The sequence below is a fragment of the Lynx rufus genome, unplaced genomic scaffold (assembly GCF_022079265.1).
Source record: "Lynx rufus isolate CCGP_SWC_20201006 ecotype Redwood Valley unplaced genomic scaffold, mLynRuf1.p SCAF_16, whole genome shotgun sequence".
Classification (NCBI taxonomy): domain Eukaryota; kingdom Metazoa; phylum Chordata; class Mammalia; order Carnivora; family Felidae; genus Lynx; species Lynx rufus.
The window spans coordinates 4,469,454-4,488,016 of NW_025814830.1; the positions used below are offsets into that span (position 1 = coordinate 4,469,454).

At 58.3% G+C, this 18,563-nt stretch overlaps 2 protein-coding genes across 2 annotated transcripts; both read left to right on the plus strand.

Annotated features, from left to right (window-relative positions):
* The first annotated feature begins 122 nt into the window (after positions 1–122).
* On the plus strand, positions 123–4,787 carry PIH1D1 (PIH1 domain containing 1). Its single transcript, XM_047077653.1, has 9 exons — positions 123–934; positions 1,297–1,363; positions 1,712–1,891; positions 3,006–3,067; positions 3,156–3,237; positions 3,680–3,809; positions 4,055–4,130; positions 4,420–4,563; positions 4,666–4,787. Exons 1-9 carry the CDS (start codon positions 845–847, stop codon positions 4,705–4,707), a joined length of 873 nt encoding a protein of 290 aa, XP_046933609.1. The 5' UTR covers positions 123–844; the 3' UTR covers positions 4,708–4,787.
* Positions 4,788–8,030: 3,243 nt separating this feature from the next.
* On the plus strand, positions 8,031–17,288 carry SLC17A7 (solute carrier family 17 member 7). Its single transcript, XM_047079290.1, has 12 exons — positions 8,031–8,092; positions 12,128–12,380; positions 13,555–13,673; positions 13,959–14,073; positions 14,152–14,239; positions 14,395–14,481; positions 14,571–14,713; positions 15,378–15,527; positions 15,699–15,831; positions 16,298–16,408; positions 16,627–16,754; positions 16,995–17,288. Exons 1-12 carry the CDS (start codon positions 8,031–8,033, stop codon positions 17,286–17,288), a joined length of 1,683 nt encoding a protein of 560 aa, XP_046935246.1.
* The last annotated feature ends 1,275 nt before the right edge of the window (positions 17,289–18,563 follow it).

Here is an 18,563-nt window from a genome sequence, read left to right on the forward strand (position 1 = left end):
AGGGCGGGGCTACGGGAGATAGAGCGTAACCCCACCTTAGACCCGGTGGCCCCGCCCATGCCCCCAAGCTGGGAAGTGTAGTTTGGAGCATGCGCAGTCCTCAAAGTGGGGGCGGCGGGGAACCGAGATGTGGGCGCCTGGCCGGTAGTTAGGGCTGCTCCAGATTTAGAAGAATGACCGTGTGGTTCTTCCCGCCACCCTTTTTATACTGAGGACAGGAAGTATATTTAGTCCGAAGTGTATTTACTAGAGAATCGAATCTAGCTCTGGGACGAAGCGATAGTTCATAGATCAGAAGGGAACCTTTTAGGATGGACACTGAAATGAAGGTTTTGAAAGTGTGCCAGTCTGGACTCCCCCGTAGTTTGGCTAGATGTTGTTGGGAAGGAGAAATACGGCTTTAATCGGCACAGGAAGTGTGGCATTTAGAGACTAGGTTCAGGATTTAGTTTTGATTGGTTGAGGTGAGAGGCGGGGCTTAATCTTTAGATTATGATTGGTCGGAACGTAATGAGGTTGCAGGATTGGTGAATGAGCTTTTGAGGCAGACGGAAGCGTGGTCGGCCGAAGTCCTTGGTTACACAGTGACTAGAAGCGTGGCTGTCATTTACATAGCACGTAGGACGTAGAGAGCGTCTGGAAATATTGGCTCCTAACAGATTTGACAGCCGTATCTGGTCTGAGTGGAATTACAGTTTCAGGACAGATTCTTAGACTTTCATACGGAATAGTGGGCACCAGGAGCCGGGGTGGGTCTGGCAGCAGGCTCCACAATTCGCATCCTGGCGAAGGTTCCCGCTCACGTCGGAGTTACTGAGGACGCCTAGGTCTTTTCCCCAGGGCCATGGCGGACTCGAAGCTGCTGGTGCCCGAGCTAAGCGAGGCAGAGAAGATGGGCGCTGAGACCATGCGTTTCGAGGAGCTACTGCGGCAGGTGCGGACTGACGGGCCTCCGGGTCCTGGGTCCCTGGGTATTCTGGGGAGGTGTGTGTGTGTGTGTGTGTGTGTGTGTGTTGTGTATATGTGTGTACGCCCGCGGGTGCTCTGAGATGGGACTACATTCCCAGAAGGCACTACATGGGATTGTAGTTGGTTAGCTGCAAGTTTGCTAGGATCTGGAAGAAATGCAGATGGGGTTGGGATTGTTCATAGGGGTCCTCAAAGGAGGAGAGGGACATAGTATGTCTTATTCTGCTCATATCTCACATGCACAAAATTTCTCCATAAACTTTTGAAGAACAAATGAGGGTCTGATAGCATAGACACCGTGACTGGAGGGTGTTTTCCTTCACACAGGCCTCCAAGGAGCTCCAGCAAGCCCAGACAAGCAGACCAGAATCCACACAGATCCAACCTCAACCTGGTAAGAAAGGCAGAAAGCCAGAGAGAGAGGAGGGATTGAGTCTCAGAGAGAGGTGGACAGAGACTGGGGGCAGGGGACAGAGACAGAGGAGGCAGGAGAGAGGCAGAATAATGGAGTATAGAGGTCTTTGGCAGGGAGAGGGGGAGGGACCAAGAGCTAAAGAGAGAAGGAGGAGGACAGGAGTGACTGGGGGACAGACTCAAAGATAGAAGGAGAGTCAGAGATCCCAGGAATGGGGAGGGGAGCAGGCCCAGAAAGCAGAGGACTGAGACTCAAAGCAGGGACAGACCAAGGGAAGGACAGAGATGCACACAGAGGCAGACATCAGGACAAACCCATTTCCACCAGGTTTCTGCATAAAGACCAACTCCTCCGAAGGGAAGGTTTTCATCAACATCTGTCACTCTCCTTCCATCCCTCCTCCGGCTGATGTGACCGAGGACGAGCTGCTTCAAATGCTGGAGGAAGACCAAGCCGGGTTTCGCATCCCCATGAGCCTGGGAGAGCCTCATGCAGAACTGGACGCAAGTCAGTGCCCTCGGGGGACCCAGGAAGCTAGCTCCCTGGGTCCTTTCTTCCCTAGGATCCAAGATCCAGGGCCCAAGATCCCCCTCCCCCCTTTCCCCCTAGAAATCTGGCCCCCTTTTCCTTGTGACATAAACCTAACCTCCTGGGCCTCCAGTGCCTGCTACACGGGGTAGTTCTGTCCTCGTTCTGCCCACCTGGCCAGGCTGGCACTTCTCCCTGCCCTACCCCACAGTGAGGGAGAGCTGGGCGGGTGTCCTCATTAGCTGGCCAGACCAGCTCTCAGTCTTGTTCCTGTTTCCTTCTTCACTCTTCTCCCCTGTCTCTGTCTCTCTGCCTTGTCTCACGTGTCTCTGTTGAGTTTCTGTGTCTATATGCTTGCTTTTTCAATTAACGTATGTCCCCTGAAGCCTCCTGGGATCAAGCTTTGGGCAGTGCCCTGGGGAGTAGGGACTGATCCAACCCAGAACTTGCCCTTGAGAGACTCCTAGTCTTAGGTGAGGGCAGAGAAGACAGATGCGATTTCATTATGGTGTGATCTTTGCTGCTCTGGAGTTGGAGGGGGGTGGGCTCTTTACCCGAACTGAGGAGTCAAGGAAGGCTTCCTGGAGGAGGTGGCAGATATAAGATGCAAAGGAACCGAAAGAGTGTGTCAGGCCAAGACACAGAAGAGGGTTCTAGGCAGAGGGGACCGAGGAGTCCAGAGGCTGGAGAGAATGGTTGAATTGGATCGGTCAGTAATTGGAAGAGACTGGAAGAAATTTAAAGGGACGAGGTCCCCAACAGAGAAGTGAGCTTCTCTTCAGGTGGGAGGAGCTGACCACACAGGGCCTCCAGCGCCAGACTGAAGGACACAAACCTTCGTCTGGGGCGCTGGGGAGCCATGGGAGGGTCTGTGAGCAGGGAAGGGGCAGGGTCATTGCTGGGATGTGGTGGGAAAGGACCAGAGCAGTAGAGAGGAGGCTGGTATGACTGGCAAGAGCCCTCACTTTCTAATTGTCTCTGGATCTTTCTGGTTCGTGTGGCCGCTGTCCTTTATCGTTTTTGCCTCGTCGTTATCTGGGCGGTGGGGTTCCTACCGAGGGCTGGGGGTCTCACCCCCTTTCTCTCCCCACAGAAGGCCAGGGTTGTACCGCCTACGACGTAGCGGTGAACAGCGACTTCTACCGGAGGATGCAGGTTGGGGGCGGGGCTGCGGGTGAGGCCTGGGCTGGGGCCTCTCCCTCCATCCCGAGCCCTCCGGCAAATCTCCCTCTCTCACTTCTAGAACAGCGATTTCTTGCGGGAGCTCGTGGTCACCATCGCCAGGGAGGGCCTTGAGGACAAATACAGTCTTCAGCTGAATCCAGGTGAAGGGCGTGGCCTGCGCTAGCGGGGACTCGGGGAGCCAGAGCAGCTCGGGGACAGCCCTTGGAAAAGGTGGTGCTGGTGTGGGCAGGGATTGTTTTGGTCCCTGGGCTGCGGGTTACAGGGAGAAGGTGAGGCTTCCCAAGGTGGGGGTGGGGGTGGAGATGGGACTGGCCCAGGAGCCAGATAAGGGGCGGGGTCTGGCGAGCCAGAGGGCGGAGCCAGGAGCACCTCTGGTGACAGATCCCGCCCCCCCATATCCCTAGAAGGGCGGGGCTAAAGTGGGCAGATTTCCTGAAGCCAAGCTCGGGGGTGTGGCCAGATCCCTGGCATCCTGGGAGGGGCGGAGACTTTCCCCTGAGGCTCTCGCTGCGTGGGGACCGCTAGGAAAGCCGAGGGAACCCGCGCTTGAGCCACCTTTGACCCTGAGCTTCCTACTCACAGAGTGGCGCATGTTGAAGAACCGACCTTTCCTGGGCTCCATCTCCCAGCAAAATATCCGCTCCCAACAGCGTCCTCGGATCCAGGAGCTGGGAAACCTATACACTCCCGACTCCCCGAGACCTGAGGAAGGGTGGGCCTTCGCTGGGTTCTGTCCCTCTCATGTCTCCCCAGTAATTTTTGGAATCCCTCCCTCAATCCTGCCTCCCCATAGGAGGCGGTGTCCTGGGGCCCTGGGAACCCAGAGAGGGGGGAAGCAGGATGGCCACTGAGAAGGCTCCCCGAGGCAGCAGGGTTTGTAGGAGGGAGAAAGGGAAAGAATAGCTTTGGCAGAGACCTAGTGGGCTCTCCTCAGTTTTGGGTCTTGGTCCTTCGCAGCCCTGAGAAGCCTCACCTGAACCTTTGGCTGGAAGCCCCTGACCTCCTCTTGGCTGAAATTGACCTCCCCAAACTGGTGAGTGTACCTCTGGCCAGAGTGGGAGAATGAGGTCTGGAAGGGTTGGGGTCTCCGAGGGAGAGTGAGCTGGGCATATGCAGACAGCGCTGAGCCTGGAGCCTGCTTTGGATTCTGTGTCTCCTCCTTTCTCTGCCCTTACCCTGCTCGCGTGCTGTCTCTGTCTCAAAAATAAATAGACATTGAAACAACAACAACAACGACACACAAGGCTTTTGTTCCTGGTCCATATTATTATTGGCCTATTGCTGGGAACGGAAGGGTGGGCCCACTCCATTAATATTCCCAGGATGGAGCTCTGGGGCTGTCGCTGGAGATTGGGGAGAACCGGGTAGTGTTGGGGGGCCCCCAGCAGCTGTACCATCTGGATGCCTCTATCCCCCTGCGGATCAACTCTGAGGAGAGCAAAGCAGCCTTCCATAGGAAGAGAAAGGTACCTGGGGAGGTAGAGGGAGGTGTGCGGGGGGAGCGGGGGCGCTGGGGAGGCCTGGGCTCCTGGTCCTGAATCCTTAATCTGTTTCCCGTCTCTCCTCAGCAATTGATGGTGGCCATGCCCCTCCTGTCGGTGTCTTCTTGACCTGCTTTCTTTCTGTGCTTCTAAGTGGAGAGAAGAGGCTCGTGGCTTCTCTAAAATGGAAATAAAAGATGTTTGCCTTTGTTCTGTGTCTGGCTAGGAATGCACGGGGAGCGGGAGGGAAAAGGGACATTGGACCGTGTCCTGGCGTCACAGAGAAGTCACTGTCCCCACTGAGGCCTCAGCCTCTCCCCACCAGAGCCCCTCCCTGGCCGCCAGTCTCTCCCGTCGTGTTGCACACGGTCCCAGAGCCGGCCCTCCCCTCTCCACTTCAGGGGTCCTCGGCTCCCCAGGGTCCCAGGAGAAGGTCCCAGAGCCCCCTGCAGCGCAGCACTCCGGGCCATGTGTGGTGTGGTCCCCTTTATGCTTCATTTTCTCCCTGTCCTTCCTGTCACTCAGTCCCAGCACAGTGAATGGTGTCCTGAGCACACCTGTGTTCTGCAGCCCCTCTTTAGTTTCTGCTGTACCCGCCCCCCCTTTAGTGTGCCTCGTCAATAAAACCAGAATTTTTTTTAATTTTAAATTAAAAATTGTTTGATGTTTATTATTTTTGAGGGAGAGAGAGAAAGAGACGGCGTGAGTGGGGGAGGGACAGAGAGAGAGGGAGACACAGAATCCCAAGCAGGCTCCAGGCTCCGAGCTGTCAGCACAGAGCCCGTCGAGGGGCTCGAATTCACGAATTGTGAGATCGTGACCTGAGCTGAAGTCAGATGCCCAACCAGCCGAGCCACCCAGGCGCCCAAACCCAGGGAATTTCTAATTGCCCTCCCAGGGGGCCTTGCCCAAGTCCATTGGTGATCCGATGCATGCCATCATCTCCAGCCTCCCCTGCGTCTCGTCCTGGAACAGTGCTTCATGTCACAATCACACAAAACTGTGTCCCACTTTCCAACTCGGCAAGCACCGTTTCCTGTACCGCGGACACTCCCAAAGTCGTCCCTTTCAGTGAACTTTCTCTGGGAAGCTTTTCCAACTTCAAGCTGTCTCTGGTCTCCCCTGGCTGAGTTAGCAGTGGCGGTGGCGGTGTCTGGAACCAGTGTTACCTGGTTGTAGCTCCGCCCCTGTGGTGCGGTAACGCTTTACAATGAGCAGGAACTCAAAAAAGGAGTTCATGAACGAATGCTAACTCTCTCCTTCCATAGTGAGTCCTAAGAGGATAGGTAAACGGAGGAGCCTCAGTGGTAAACGTTAGAAGAACGGCGAGACCAGTGCGGTTGGAATGGAGTCAATGAGGTCGGGTGGCAAGGTGGATGGTGAGAAGGTGAAAAGGTAGCGGGGATGATCTCGGGTAGGGTCTGTTGGACCTGAAGGAGCGAGCGTGGGCTCCGGCGTCCACCAGAGGGCGCCTCGCAGCCTCAGGCTGTTGTCTCAAAACTACAACTCCCAGCGGCCCTCGGGGAGCGCGGCTCTTCTGAAGCGCACGGCGAGGTCCAGCGACCGCTGGGACTTGTAGTTAGCACGGGGACCCTCCGTGGGAGGCCGAAGAACTCTTTTTTCAGGTCCCCCAAAAAGTGTGGAGCTGGGTCCTTTCCGCCTTCTTCGGTCTCCATGGTGACGGTTCCGGCGCAGGCCCGGGATTTGGCAGCGGCCGGGGCCCCCCTCCCACTCCCTCCTCTTCACCATCTGCTCCACCTTCACACCTGGCCCGGAGCCGCGGCCGCCGCCTCCGCACCCGGGCCGGGGATTCTGCCGCCACAGGGTGGCGCTGGTGGACGGCTCCGCGGGCTACTCCTCCCACAGACCCGGGAGTCCGGGTCTCCAGCCCCTCCTCCCTCAGATCCTGAGGTCCCGGCCCCCAAACCACCACCCCTTACCAGGGATGCGGGGGGTTCTCAAACACTGGCAAAACTGTGAGCCCCAGGGACCCAATGGGACAAGGCGACAAACGGGAGGCCGCGGTGGGCAGTGGCTGCCGGGCCACCGGGTCAGTGGCGCCCGCCCGCCGCGCCGGCTGCTCCCTCCCAATCCACTTGAGGGCCTGTGCCACATCATGAAAATTTAATCCCAAACGCATTTGCGGCCCGACTCAGGGAGGCGGAGAGGAAAGGAGCACCCTCCCGGCGCTTGGATCTGGAAGTGGCCTCAGCATCGGGGAGAAGGGCTGGTCTGGAGAAAGGAGCAGGGGCAGGATCTGCCTGCGGGCCAGGGACCTAGAAATAGTCCGGGTTCAACCCCAAAGGGGCAGGGCAGGAAGTCAGAGATGGAGTAAGAGGGCGGGGACAGGTCCTAGCAGGAGGGGGCACAACTCAGGGGGCGGAGAAAGAACTCCGGGTGTGGGTGGGGACAGAACTCAGACGGACAGATTCCAGGGGAAAGGGGCAAAAATTAGGGCAGGGACAGATGTCCGGGGAGGGGACCGAACTCAGGGAGCGGGTAGAGAACTCGGGGGAGTGGGGACAGAACTCAAAGGGCGGGTTAGATTCCAGGCTGGGAGGGAATTATGGGGGTCGCAACTGGGAACTGGCATATAACCGTCAGGGGTTAGGAAACAGAGGATGCAGAAACCATGAGGGGCATGCGCCCCAAAGGGAAATAGAGATGGAAGGGGGTAGAATTTTAAAAAGGAAAGATGGAAACAGGTGGATGGAAGTCCAGAGGGAAGAAACTGGGTGGGGGAAGAACAAGAGGGGACAATGGGTGGATCGAAATGGGGAGTTGGAATTCAGGGGGAAAGAATTCTCTGAATGAGAAAGCACCCTCTGAATGAGGAAGTCGGAGCTGAGGGACGACGCGGGATGGGGGTGGAATTCGGGAGGCGGGATGTGGAACTGGAAGGCACAGAAACTCGGGGGGATAGGGCTGGAGAATGAAACGTGGAAGATGGAACCGTAGGGGGCGAAAGCGCCAGGACGAAATTAGGGCGAACTAAAAAGGAGAGGGAAACCTCAGGTGGGCAAGAGAACTCGGGAGGAGAGAAAAGAGATAGAAGGAGCTGGGGGGTGGATGGAAACGGGGGGGGGAGTAACTCCGGGAAGGGATAGAATTGGGGCGACGCAACCCGGAGGACTGAGTTCAGAACCCAGAGGCGTGGTCTTGGAGTGGAAGGGGCAGGAGGAAAGGAGCCGGAGGGCTGCGGGAGGGGGCGGGACTAGAACACAAGAGGCGTGGTCTATCGAGGGTGGGCGGGGCATCACCACCGCCCGCCCCGCCCCCGGCGCTGAGTCCACTGACAGCCCCTAGGCAGCCGGCACACGCAGCCTCCTTCCCCCCGAGCGGAGCTGCGGGGCCGGCCGGGCCGGGGCGGACCCCGGGAACCCGGACGCGGCCGCCCGGGCCCGCGGGCGGGGGGATCGGCGGGGGGGGGAACGGCGGCAGGGGCAGCCACCATGGAGTTCCGTCAGGAGGAGTTTCGGAAGCTAGCGGGTCGCGCCCTCGGGAGGCTGCACCGGTGAGCGTGGTGAGGGTCCTGGGTGGGGAACAGCCCGAGGGTCCGAGGAGGACGCACATTCCCACCTGGACAGAGACGGACAGTTGGACGAGCGATACCCGTGCATGGGGGTTCCACTCATCTGTTCTATTTTCTCCCTCCTCCAACAGTCCGCTCTCCCTGGTCCAGTCTCGTCCATCATCTCATTCATTTTTCCGTGTCCCACCCCACCCCAGACTCTACCCTTTCCCCTGGGACTGCCTCTTTCCTTCTCTTTGGATCTCTGACCCCCTTCCTCACTTTTGGGTCTCTGTTCACTTATCTTCACTCTGCCTCCTTTCTTAGGATCTTGCCCCCTCTCTGAGTCTCTATTTCCCTTTATCTGCAAGTCTCTGTCCCCCCCCTCTCTCTGAGTCTCTGGCCACTGGTCTCAGATCTCTATCAACCCCTCTCTCTGGGTCTCTGCTCCCCTCTCTTGGGGTCTCTGACCCTCTCCTTTTGGGTGTCTGTCCCCCTCTCTCTGGGTTTTTATCCCCTGCCCTGGGTGTCTCCATCTCCCTGTGTCTTTTTCAGTGTCCATCTCTCAGAGAGTTTAATCTGAAGCTAAAGCGGATTGGGGCGCATTGGTCCTTGTCCTTGGGGAGAGCTAAGCTGGGAGGAGAAGCCAGGGTATCCTGGGTCTCTGGGGGGGAAAGAAGTTGCAGGCCAAAAATTAGGCCCTGGGGTACGGTGGACTTCCCGAAGGATATAGACTAGAGCTAAGAAGGACTTCTCATCATCCAGGGAGATGACCCCAGTGACCTGGGTGTCCCCAGGACAGTCTGCTGGACACCTCCACCCAAATCTCTCACCCCCAACCCCAGCCCTGGCTCCAAGTCAGAGAAATTACTCAGCTGCGGAGAAGCCTAAAAATATCCAGCCACAGTGCGGGGAGGAGATGGCCTCATCAGGACCATGCCCCTGCTGCCATTCCCTCGGACCCTGTCCCCTTGGCCCTGACCCCGTCTTTAGTTGACCCTCAGTGCCTCTCCCTAGGCCATACAAGTCCTTCTCTTGTATTCTCTAAGACTGTGTTCTCTAAGACTGAACACCGGTCCTCCTTGCTGCGGATCACTTCCTAGCTCCAAAGTTCCCCCACCCTCTAGTAACTGGAAAGATGGGAATAAGGCTGGACAGAAGGGAGGGGGCAGGAGGGTGGTGCAATGGGGGGCGGGGGAGCTGAGATAACCTCACCCCTTCTTTCCCCAATCTTCCAGCCCCTCCCCACCCTTTTTCTCGCCTCCTTTCACGAGTTTCTCAAAATACATCAGTGCGAAGTCAGGAGAGGGAGAGAGCCGTGCTGATGGAGGGGGCTGGAAGGAGGGTGGTGGTGGGAGGGATGTGTTGCTCAGGCCCCCTCCCTCAGCCCCTGCGTCTCAGCTTCTCGTGTGTGTCTGGGCTTCTCAGTCTGTCTGTGTCTTACCTTCACCTCCCTGAGCTGCCTCCTGAGCCTCTAGAGACCCCAGAGCTCAGAGCTGCCCCCAAGACAGTCACCAAGGAGCTGGAGTTTGAGAAGAGCTTTGCAGCTGAACCCTGGGCTTCACTTCGATGGCTGGGGAGAGGCAGAATGCCCTGTACTGGACGTAACACCCTGATTCCATTAAATCCTTTAGACAAAGCTGGGGAAACTGAGGCTCAGTTCGAAAAGGGGGGAAAAAAATCAATGGATTAATTACAAATGCCGTCATTCGAACCCAGACCAGCCCCTCCCAAGCCTGGGATGGAGGCTGCAGTTTCCTCGAGATGAGTGATCCTGGAGTGGGTGGGAACTCCCTCAGACCAGGAAACAGACGGTCACCCGGAGCGACTTGTGACAAGGACATGGCAGGGGGAGGGGAATGCAGGAGAGACAGGAGCCAAGGTGCCTCCTTTCTGAGAACCAGGCCTTGGATGGGGCGATGGCAGGGGCCAGGGAACGCTCAGAACCCATCATCACACTCTGGTGTGTGACCTTGGACCTGCTACTTCTGCTTTCTGAACCTCAGTTTCCCTAGTTGTGCAATGGCAGGAGACGACCAAGGGACATAAGGGGACAGAGGCCTGCGAGAGCAGGGGAGCGGACAGAGAACCGGAGAGAAGCAAAGACAGAGACCCAGGGAGAGGGAGATTGTGACACCTTCTTCATTTTGGTGAACTGCTTCCTAAGCGCGGCATTCCGGGCACCCAGGAAGGGGAGGAGGACCTCCCTCCAGGCTCTCCCCCTCTCTGTTCTTGTCTTCTGGGAATCACTTGGGTCACTTCATCTCTGCACCCTGGTTCTCTTGTCCTGAGATGATCAGTATCACCTGGCAGTTCCCTCCTTGTAACTTCACATTCTACCCTGGTCCCCATTTTATAGATGTGGGATACTGACACCCTCCCCCCCCCCCCACCGCCGCAGCCCATTTAGAAAGCCTTGGTCAGGTATCTATCTGACACATTGGAGTATCCACAACGGGTATCAGATTTCAGGGGCTGCAATCACATCCTGAGTTTCAGGGTCCAATGGCCTCTGATGGTAACCCGGGTCAAAGTCTACTCGCTATGGCTGGCAGGTTCCGATGCGGGGTGGGGGCAGTCTCTACCAGTCTGAGCTTACATTCTGGGGCATCTATTCCCCGCCCCCCCCCCATCTGGCTCTCTTTCCTGGTCCCTCCTGGGTACTGCCCACTCCCCCAGTCTCTTTCTCCTACCCCGTTTCTTAGCTGCCCCCCCCCCACCTCCTTAAGTTCTAGGATGGGGAGGGTGGCTGTGTTCTCTCATCGCTTCCACCCGCCTCCCCCTAGACCGTCTGGCTGTTCTATTCCTCCCCCGTCCCAGTCTCCCTCGCCTCCATCTGTTCCAGCCCCTTCCTGGGATCCAGCCCGATCCCCTGGCTGCGCACCCGCCTCAGAGAGGGGCCGCATCTCGCGAATCACGTCCCCAGCTTGTTTCTCCTCAGTCCCTCGGTCTCTCCATCTTTCTCTGCATCTATGTGTCCTCTCTTTCGGGTTGCCGTCCTTCTCCATCTCTGAGGTTCTGTCCCCTGCCCTCTCAGGGTCTCTGGTCTGTTCTCCCTTTTCTCTCTGGGTCTCTGTCTCTCCTTCTGTGTCCCTGACCCTCTTTGTTTCAGCCTCTGCCCACCCCCACCCCATCTCTGTCGCCCTCCTTTTGGACACCCTGTCTCAGGGCACCTCTCTTTCCCTGCAGCCTCTCTCTGGGTTTGAGGTGGTTCTCCAAATACCCTATCCATCATCACAGACTCAATTCCAGAACGGGCGGGGGCGAGAGCCACACTGGGGCCTGAGCCAATCCCCCTACCAGGGCCATCTGTCCCTTGCCAGGACACCACCCGCCACTCCCCCTCCCTACCCCCTAGCAGACAGCCTGAACTCAAGGTTCCCCAGGGATGTCTGGCTGGGCTGCTGGATTCCAGGGACCCTGACTTCTCCCCACCCTCAGGGAATGGGCTTCCGGTGTCTGAAGGGAGTCAGCTGGATGTCAGCCCCACACCTGGGGCCTGGAAGCAGGGAAGGGCATGCCGCAGGGGGCAGGAGAGGAGGGGGTCGGTATATATAGCAGACGTGGCTGAGAAGCATCTGTTCTTTTGACACCTTTGCTGAAGCATCTCCTTAGCGCTTTTTGCTTCCTCAAATAGACTCATATCTGGAAGAGGGGGTTGGAGAATCTCTGGGCCTTAGGGTGGGGGCTGGGGGCACAGGTTCTTGGATCACGAAGCGTACTCTGGGGGTCTAAAACTCCTGAGTCGAGAGATAACAGGGCTGGGGGAGAAGGAAACCGAGGACCCCCATATCTGAGTCTGCGAGAGAAGGGAGCTGGCAGTGTGCATTCATGGTCTGTGGGGGATGGAGAGAGGGGGGGGTCCAGATTCCTGGATGGGGGGGGGGCGAAGGGAGTTAGGGCCGGACTCTTGGGGAAGGAGGGAGTGCGGGCTTAGAATCGTGGATCTTGAAAAGCAGGAGGTTTTGCACTGGACTCATGGGGAGGAGGGGGCCGGGGGCCTGGACTTACGAGTCTTTGATTCTCGCTGCCCCGCAGCCTTCTGGAGAAGCGGCAGGAAGGTGCAGAGACGCTAGAGCTGAGTGCGGACGGGCGCCCGGTGACGACGCAGACCCGGGACCCGCCGGTAGTGGACTGCACCTGTTTCGGTCTCCCTCGCCGCTACATTATCGCCATCATGAGCGGTCTGGGCTTCTGCATCAGCTTTGGGATCCGCTGCAACCTGGGCGTGGCCATCGTCTCCATGGTCAACAACAGCACGACCCACCGCGGGGGCCACGTGGTGGTGCAGGTAGTTCAGGGGCGTGCCCCGGCACGCCGGCCCACCTGGCCCTGCCCACGCCCCCTGCTGACGTCACGTTCGTCCACGAGCAATCCTGGCTCAGCCCCTTCCCACCGCAGCCAGAGTAGCCCCGCCCATCTGTGCATGCCCTACGCCTCCCCTCTGCTCTAGGGGGTCTCCTCTTCCTAAGCCCTGCCCCCAGTTAAATGAAGCTCCGCCCCTATTTTTCTCAGTGTAGACTTTGCGCCAGCATTGGGTTCCCTACGTGTTTTGCCCCTGTCCCATTTTGGGCCTCCTAGCAACTTTGCTCCACCTGCCATCCATGCCTGTCACCAGTGTCACAACTTAATCCCAGCCCCATGGCAGGCTCCACCCTGAGTTTTGATCCTGGCGTTTCTGAAGTTCAGTCGCTGCTAAACCCCGCTTCGTTGAGTCCAGCCCTTACCTAAAGCCCGCTTCATCTCAGACTTCTTCCCTATTTAAAAAAAAAAAAATCTAAAAAAAACACATTTATTTTGAGAGACAGAGCATGAGTGGGTGAGGGGCAGAGAGAGAGAGAGAGAGACATACCGAATCCGAAGCAGGCTCCAGGCTCTGAGCACAGAGCCTGATATGGGGCTCGAACCCACGAACCGTGAGATCATGACCTGAGCCAAAGTCAGACGTTTACCAGACAGAGCCACCCAGGCGCCCCAGACATCCTTCCTATTTTAATTCCGGTGTAGATCGTGCCCGTGCCCTAGGAAAAACTGATTTAGGCATTGACCTGCCTGCCTCGCCTCTTGCTCCCTTCCAGTCAGGCCGCCCCTTTGGCTACTTCCGGTCCCAGGCCAGACCCCACCCAGTCACCCCGCAAACAGTTCGTAGGTTGGTTAAGAGGCGTAAGTGGAGAAAGAGTCCCCACCCCATTTATGCGCCCCTAGACAGTCAAAGCTGGGGCACTGAGACAGCGAAGGCTTCTAGGCAGCAGCAGGCCCCTTTGCTAGGGCAGAGCAGCCCCTGGAAGCCCACCCAGAGCAGAGCTGGGAGGAGGACGGCTTGAATTCTGATTGGCAGGTGTTTTGGCGCGAGAGGGGAATCCCTGTTGCTGATTGGCTGAGGGACTAAATCTGTCTGTGCTGATTGGTGGAGGGGCAGAGCCTGGGGGCGGAACAGCTCGTTTGACGTGCCTTTTGGCCCGCAGAAAGCTCAATTTAACTGGGATCCAGAGACTGTTGGCCTCATACACGGCTCCTTTTTCTGGGGCTACATTGTCACCCAGATTCCCGGAGGATTTATTTGCCAGAAATTCGCAGCCAACAGGTACAGGGCTGGGGTCTCGAAGTGGGCGGGAACTACAGTTGTGTGGGTGGACTTAGTGGGTGTGGCCTGGCATTTAGGGGTTGACGGGGGGAAATGGGAGGAGCCTGCGTTAGGGGCGGGGTCTTGGAGGAAGGCGGGGCTTGCGATTGTGGAAGGTGAGACAGAGGTGGGAGCCGGGGGTCTTGGAGAACACAAGGCCTGGCCCGCCGTGGGCAGAAAGAGCAGAATCCTAGCTTTGGCGGGAGAGCTGGACCCTATTCTCGTACTACGGACTCTTCCCACCAGGGTTTTCGGCTTTGCTATTGTGGCTACATCCACTCTAAACATGCTGATCCCCTCGGCTGCCCGAGTCCACTATGGCTGTGTCATCTTCGTGAGGATCCTGCAGGGGTTGGTAGAGGTAAAGCCCTGCTCCACATGACCCTGTGCCTGTTCTGACTCCGCCTCTTCTCGTTGACTTTGGTTTTCTCCTTCCTAGGGGGTCACGTACCCCGCCTGCCACGGGATCTGGAGCAAATGGGCCCCGCCCCTAGAGCGGAGTCGCTTGGCAACCACAGCCTTCTGCGGTGAGAGGAAGGGGCTGGGATCCAGTCTTGCGGGTCTGAGGGAGGAGGGGCTGTGGCCTGTACTTCTGTGTCCCAGAAAAGCAGGGGCTGGAAGTCCACATTCCCGGATCTGAGGATAGATGAGCCTCTTCTACATGTTGCACCCTCCCCCTTAGGTTCCTATGCTGGGGCGGTGGTCGCGATGCCTCTCGCCGGGGTCCTGGTGCAGTACTCAGGATGGAGCTCTGTGTTCTACGTCTACGGTGAGGGTCCGGAGCCTGGGTCCGGGTGGCGCTGGGGCGGAGCGAGGCCGGTCATCGCCTCGCTTCCGTCCCCCTCCTGATCCCCCCAGGCAGCTTCGGGATCTTTTGGTACCTGTTCTGGCTGCTCGTCTCCTATGAGTCCCCGGCTCTGCACCCCAGCATTTCGGAAGAGGAGCGCAAGTACATCGAGGACGCCATCGGCGAGAGCGCCAAACTCATGAACCCGGTCACGGTCCGGGCCCAAGCCTGATGGGGCGGGGGAGCGGTGGGGCAAGAAGAGATATCCAGGCAGGGAGGCAGGAGAAAAGGGGGCTTCGAACCTGCACGGAGTGTAGAGTGTAGATCGTGTTGGGTTGCTGTAGACTCTCAGAGGAGACAGGATGGGGACGCACAGTGGGCGGGGCTAGAACCTAGGAGGCGGGGTTAAAGCCCGGGGAAGAAAGGATCAGCAGGTGCTGAGGGCAGGGCTAGGTTGCTAGGTGGACAGAACCAGTATGAGACGTAGTTAAACCGGCAGAGGCGGGATTCGAGTGTGGGGGGGTGGGTTGCTTAGACGGGTGAGTGAGGCTAGAATTAGGGGGCATAATGGAAATGGAAAGAGACTCCTGGGCTCACATTTATGGGTCCCTGAGGGTCATCATGGGGTCCGCACACCTGCGAACCTGAGGGACACCGTACAGTCGGGACGCCTGCATTTCTGAAGTGTCACTGTGAGGCTAGGATGCCAAGGTCCCCACAGGGACGTGGTCAAGCTGGTGCCCCTGCGTCCCCAGAGGTTTTAGTGAAGTCGGGAGACCTGGGTCTCTGTGGGACTATAATAGGGTCCCTGAAGGGACACGGAGAGCACCCAGCCCTGGTCTCGATCTTAGCGGCCGCTCTTCTCCCCCCACCCCCAGAAGTTTAACACACCCTGGCGGCGCTTCTTTACTTCCATGCCAGTCTACGCCATCATCGTGGCTAACTTCTGCCGCAGTTGGACGTTCTACCTGCTCCTTATCTCCCAGCCCGCCTACTTCGAAGAGGTGTTCGGCTTCGAGATCAGCAAGGTTGGGCCCAGGAGGGGAAAGCAGGGGGCGCAGCGGGGGGAGATGAAGCAACCGGGCCCGGATCCCAAGAGGTTGGAACGAGGGACAGGAAGGAGCCAGTGGAGCACTAACCGGGTGCAGATGTCCGGCCAGCAGCCCCTGAGCCCTCGCTCTGTGCGCTCGCTGGTGCAGGTGGGCCTGGTGTCAGCGTTGCCTCATCTGGTCATGACCATCATCGTGCCCATCGGCGGCCAGATCGCGGACTTCCTGAGGAGCCGCCGCATCATGTCCACGACTAACGTGCGCAAGTTGATGAACTGTGGAGGTGAGTGGGGCGGGGCCCCGAGCCGGGTCTGGGACCGCCCGGGCGGGGCGGAACCAGGTGGGGGTGGAGGTGGGGCCAGGGGCGTGTCCAAAAAGTCCCGGCGCGGGCGAAGGAGGGCGTGGATGGAACAGAATCCCTGGCTGCGGTCTCAGGGCCCACCTGGTGGCGGGGGCTGGTGCGTGTGACTATGCAGGGGCCTGGAGCGGAGTCTTTAGGGCGTGGCCTAGTCGGGGCGTGGGGCCACGGAGGACCCAGCTGGGGCGGGGGGTGCTGGCCCCCGTACACCTGGTTGAGGACCAGGGAGGTGAGGGTTTGGTTAGGGCGGGCGCGGGCGGAATGAGGGACGAGGCGGGCTGCACAAAGCCAGGGACCGGCATGGAGGCGGCCGGACTGGGGCGGGAACAGGCTGGAGAGGCGGTGTGGGGAGGCCGGGGCTCAGATGAGACGGCCCTCCGGCCCTCCGTAGGCTTCGGCATGGAAGCCACGCTGCTGCTGGTGGTCGGCTACTCGCACTCCAAGGGCGTGGCCATCTCCTTCCTGGTCCTCGCCGTGGGCTTCAGCGGCTTCGCCATCTCTGGTGAGAACCGCGGATCCGCAGCTTGGCGGACTCTGGACAGCTCTGTAGGGAACTCACTGGCTCAGGATAGGGGACCTTCCAGCCTCGCAAAAGGTGGTCTGGAAAGAGCCGGGGTGGGCGGGGTGGGGGGGGGACGTGGGGGGTGGGGCGGCTCAGTAGGAGTCCCTCTGAGTGAGATTCACTGAGTCAGAGTGACGCCTTCTGGCTTGCCTCGCCAGGGTTCAACGTGAACCACCTGGACATCGCCCCGCGCTACGCCAGCATCCTCATGGGCATCTCCAACGGCGTGGGCACGTTGTCAGGCATGGTGTGCCCCATCATCGTGGGTGCCATGACTAAGCACAAGGTCCGTGCACTGGCCCTGACCCACTCGCCCTCCGGGCTTGTGTATGGCACCTTCCTGACGTGCGACAACCTCTCCGGGCTCCATTCCCTGCCCTCTCCTGGGTCTTTCCGCTTCTCTCTGGATCTCTGTCTCCCTTTCTCTGCCCGTCCTCCCCCCCGCCCCCCCCCCCGCCTTCTCTCTCCCCCTCCTGTTTCTCTGTCCTCTGACCTCACCTCTCCATTGTCATCCCCCCCCCCACAGACTCGGGAAGAGTGGCAGTACGTATTCCTAATCGCCTCCCTGGTGCACTATGGGGGTGTCATCTTCTACGGGGTCTTCGCTTCTGGAGAGAAGCAGCCGTGGGCGGAGCCTGAGGAGATGAGCGAAGAGAAGTGTGGCTTCGTTGGCCACGACCAGCTGGCTGGCAGTGACGAAAGCGAAATGGAGGATGAGGCTGAACCCCCCGGGGCACCCCCTGCTCCCCCTCCTTCCTATGGGGCCACACACAGCACAGTTCAGCCCCCAAGACCCCCACCCCCTGTCCGGGACTACTGACCATGTGCCTCCCACTGAATGGCAGTTTCCAGGACCTCCATTCCACACGTCACTGGCCGGAGTGACTGTCAAGGAACCCCAGTCCTCTCTGTCCTGCTGCAGGCCTAAGAAGCACTCGCCCTCTTCCCCAGTGCTGTCAAATCCTCTTCCCTTCCCAATTGCCTCTCAGGGGTAGTGAAGCTGCAGACTGGCAGTTTCAAGGATACCCAAATTCCCCTAAAGGTTTCCTTCTCCACTTGTTCTGCCTCAGTGGTTTCAAATCTCTCCTTTCAGGGCTTTATTTGAATGGACAGTTCAATCTTTGACTCTCTCTTGTGGTTTTGAGGCACCCTCCCCACCACCTTCTCTTTAACCCCTGGGACTCTCTCGGGTTAAGCCCTGAGATTACTCAGCCTTCCTCTCCTTTCAGAAAAACTGAAGATCTTCCTCTAGAAGTTCCCAACCTCTCCCAATTCTATTTTGCATTTTCCAGGTTGGGTTAACCAATCGCCCGTCCCCGCCATTCTAGGGATTGATTCTCACCAGCGTTTCTGAGGGAAAATGGCGGTTTCAAGCCCCCCTCCCCCCTTCACCCCCTCCCTCCACCAGCAGGTTCTGCTGAAGCACCAAATTCCCCAAGACCTCCCTAGCTTAGCACAATGTCTAGGGAAACAAGATGGCGGTTTTAACACTATGCCTCTCTCCACCCCCATGCACTTTTTCTGACACGTTTTCAGGTCTAAATAGTGGCTGCTCAAGTCCATCCACTCAACGGTGTGAAGCCACCATCACTGAACTTCCCCATGGTGGTTTCAAGATGCCCCTCTTCCCCCAGTTCCTTGCACTTTATTCTCCTGGGTGGTTTCAAACTACCCTCATTTTCTCAGTGGCCATTTGTTGTGTCCCTCAGGGGCTAAATGACTCAGAACCTGGGATCCTTCCCCTCTCAGACTCCCCTCTTTCGGCTTAGAATTTGGGGAACCTATGCAGGAGAAGTCACAGAATCCCAGGAAACGGAATGGGGCTGGGGGAGAGGGGTGTTTTTCCCCGGAGCAGGGTTGTGTCTTTGTGTCTGTCTCTGTGACTGTGAATCCTGCCCTGCCCCACTCCCAATAAAATGCTTTGGTGTTCACACTCAGTCGTCCTTGGCCTTGGCAGTCACAGGAGTCTGGGCCCCCAGCTCCCTCCTCTCTCAGACCCGGTATCCTAGGGTCCCAGCCCCCTCCTCTCCCAGGACTCAGGCCAGAGTACGTGTCTAGCTTTGGGAACAGTTGATTTATTCGGCCGCACTCAAGA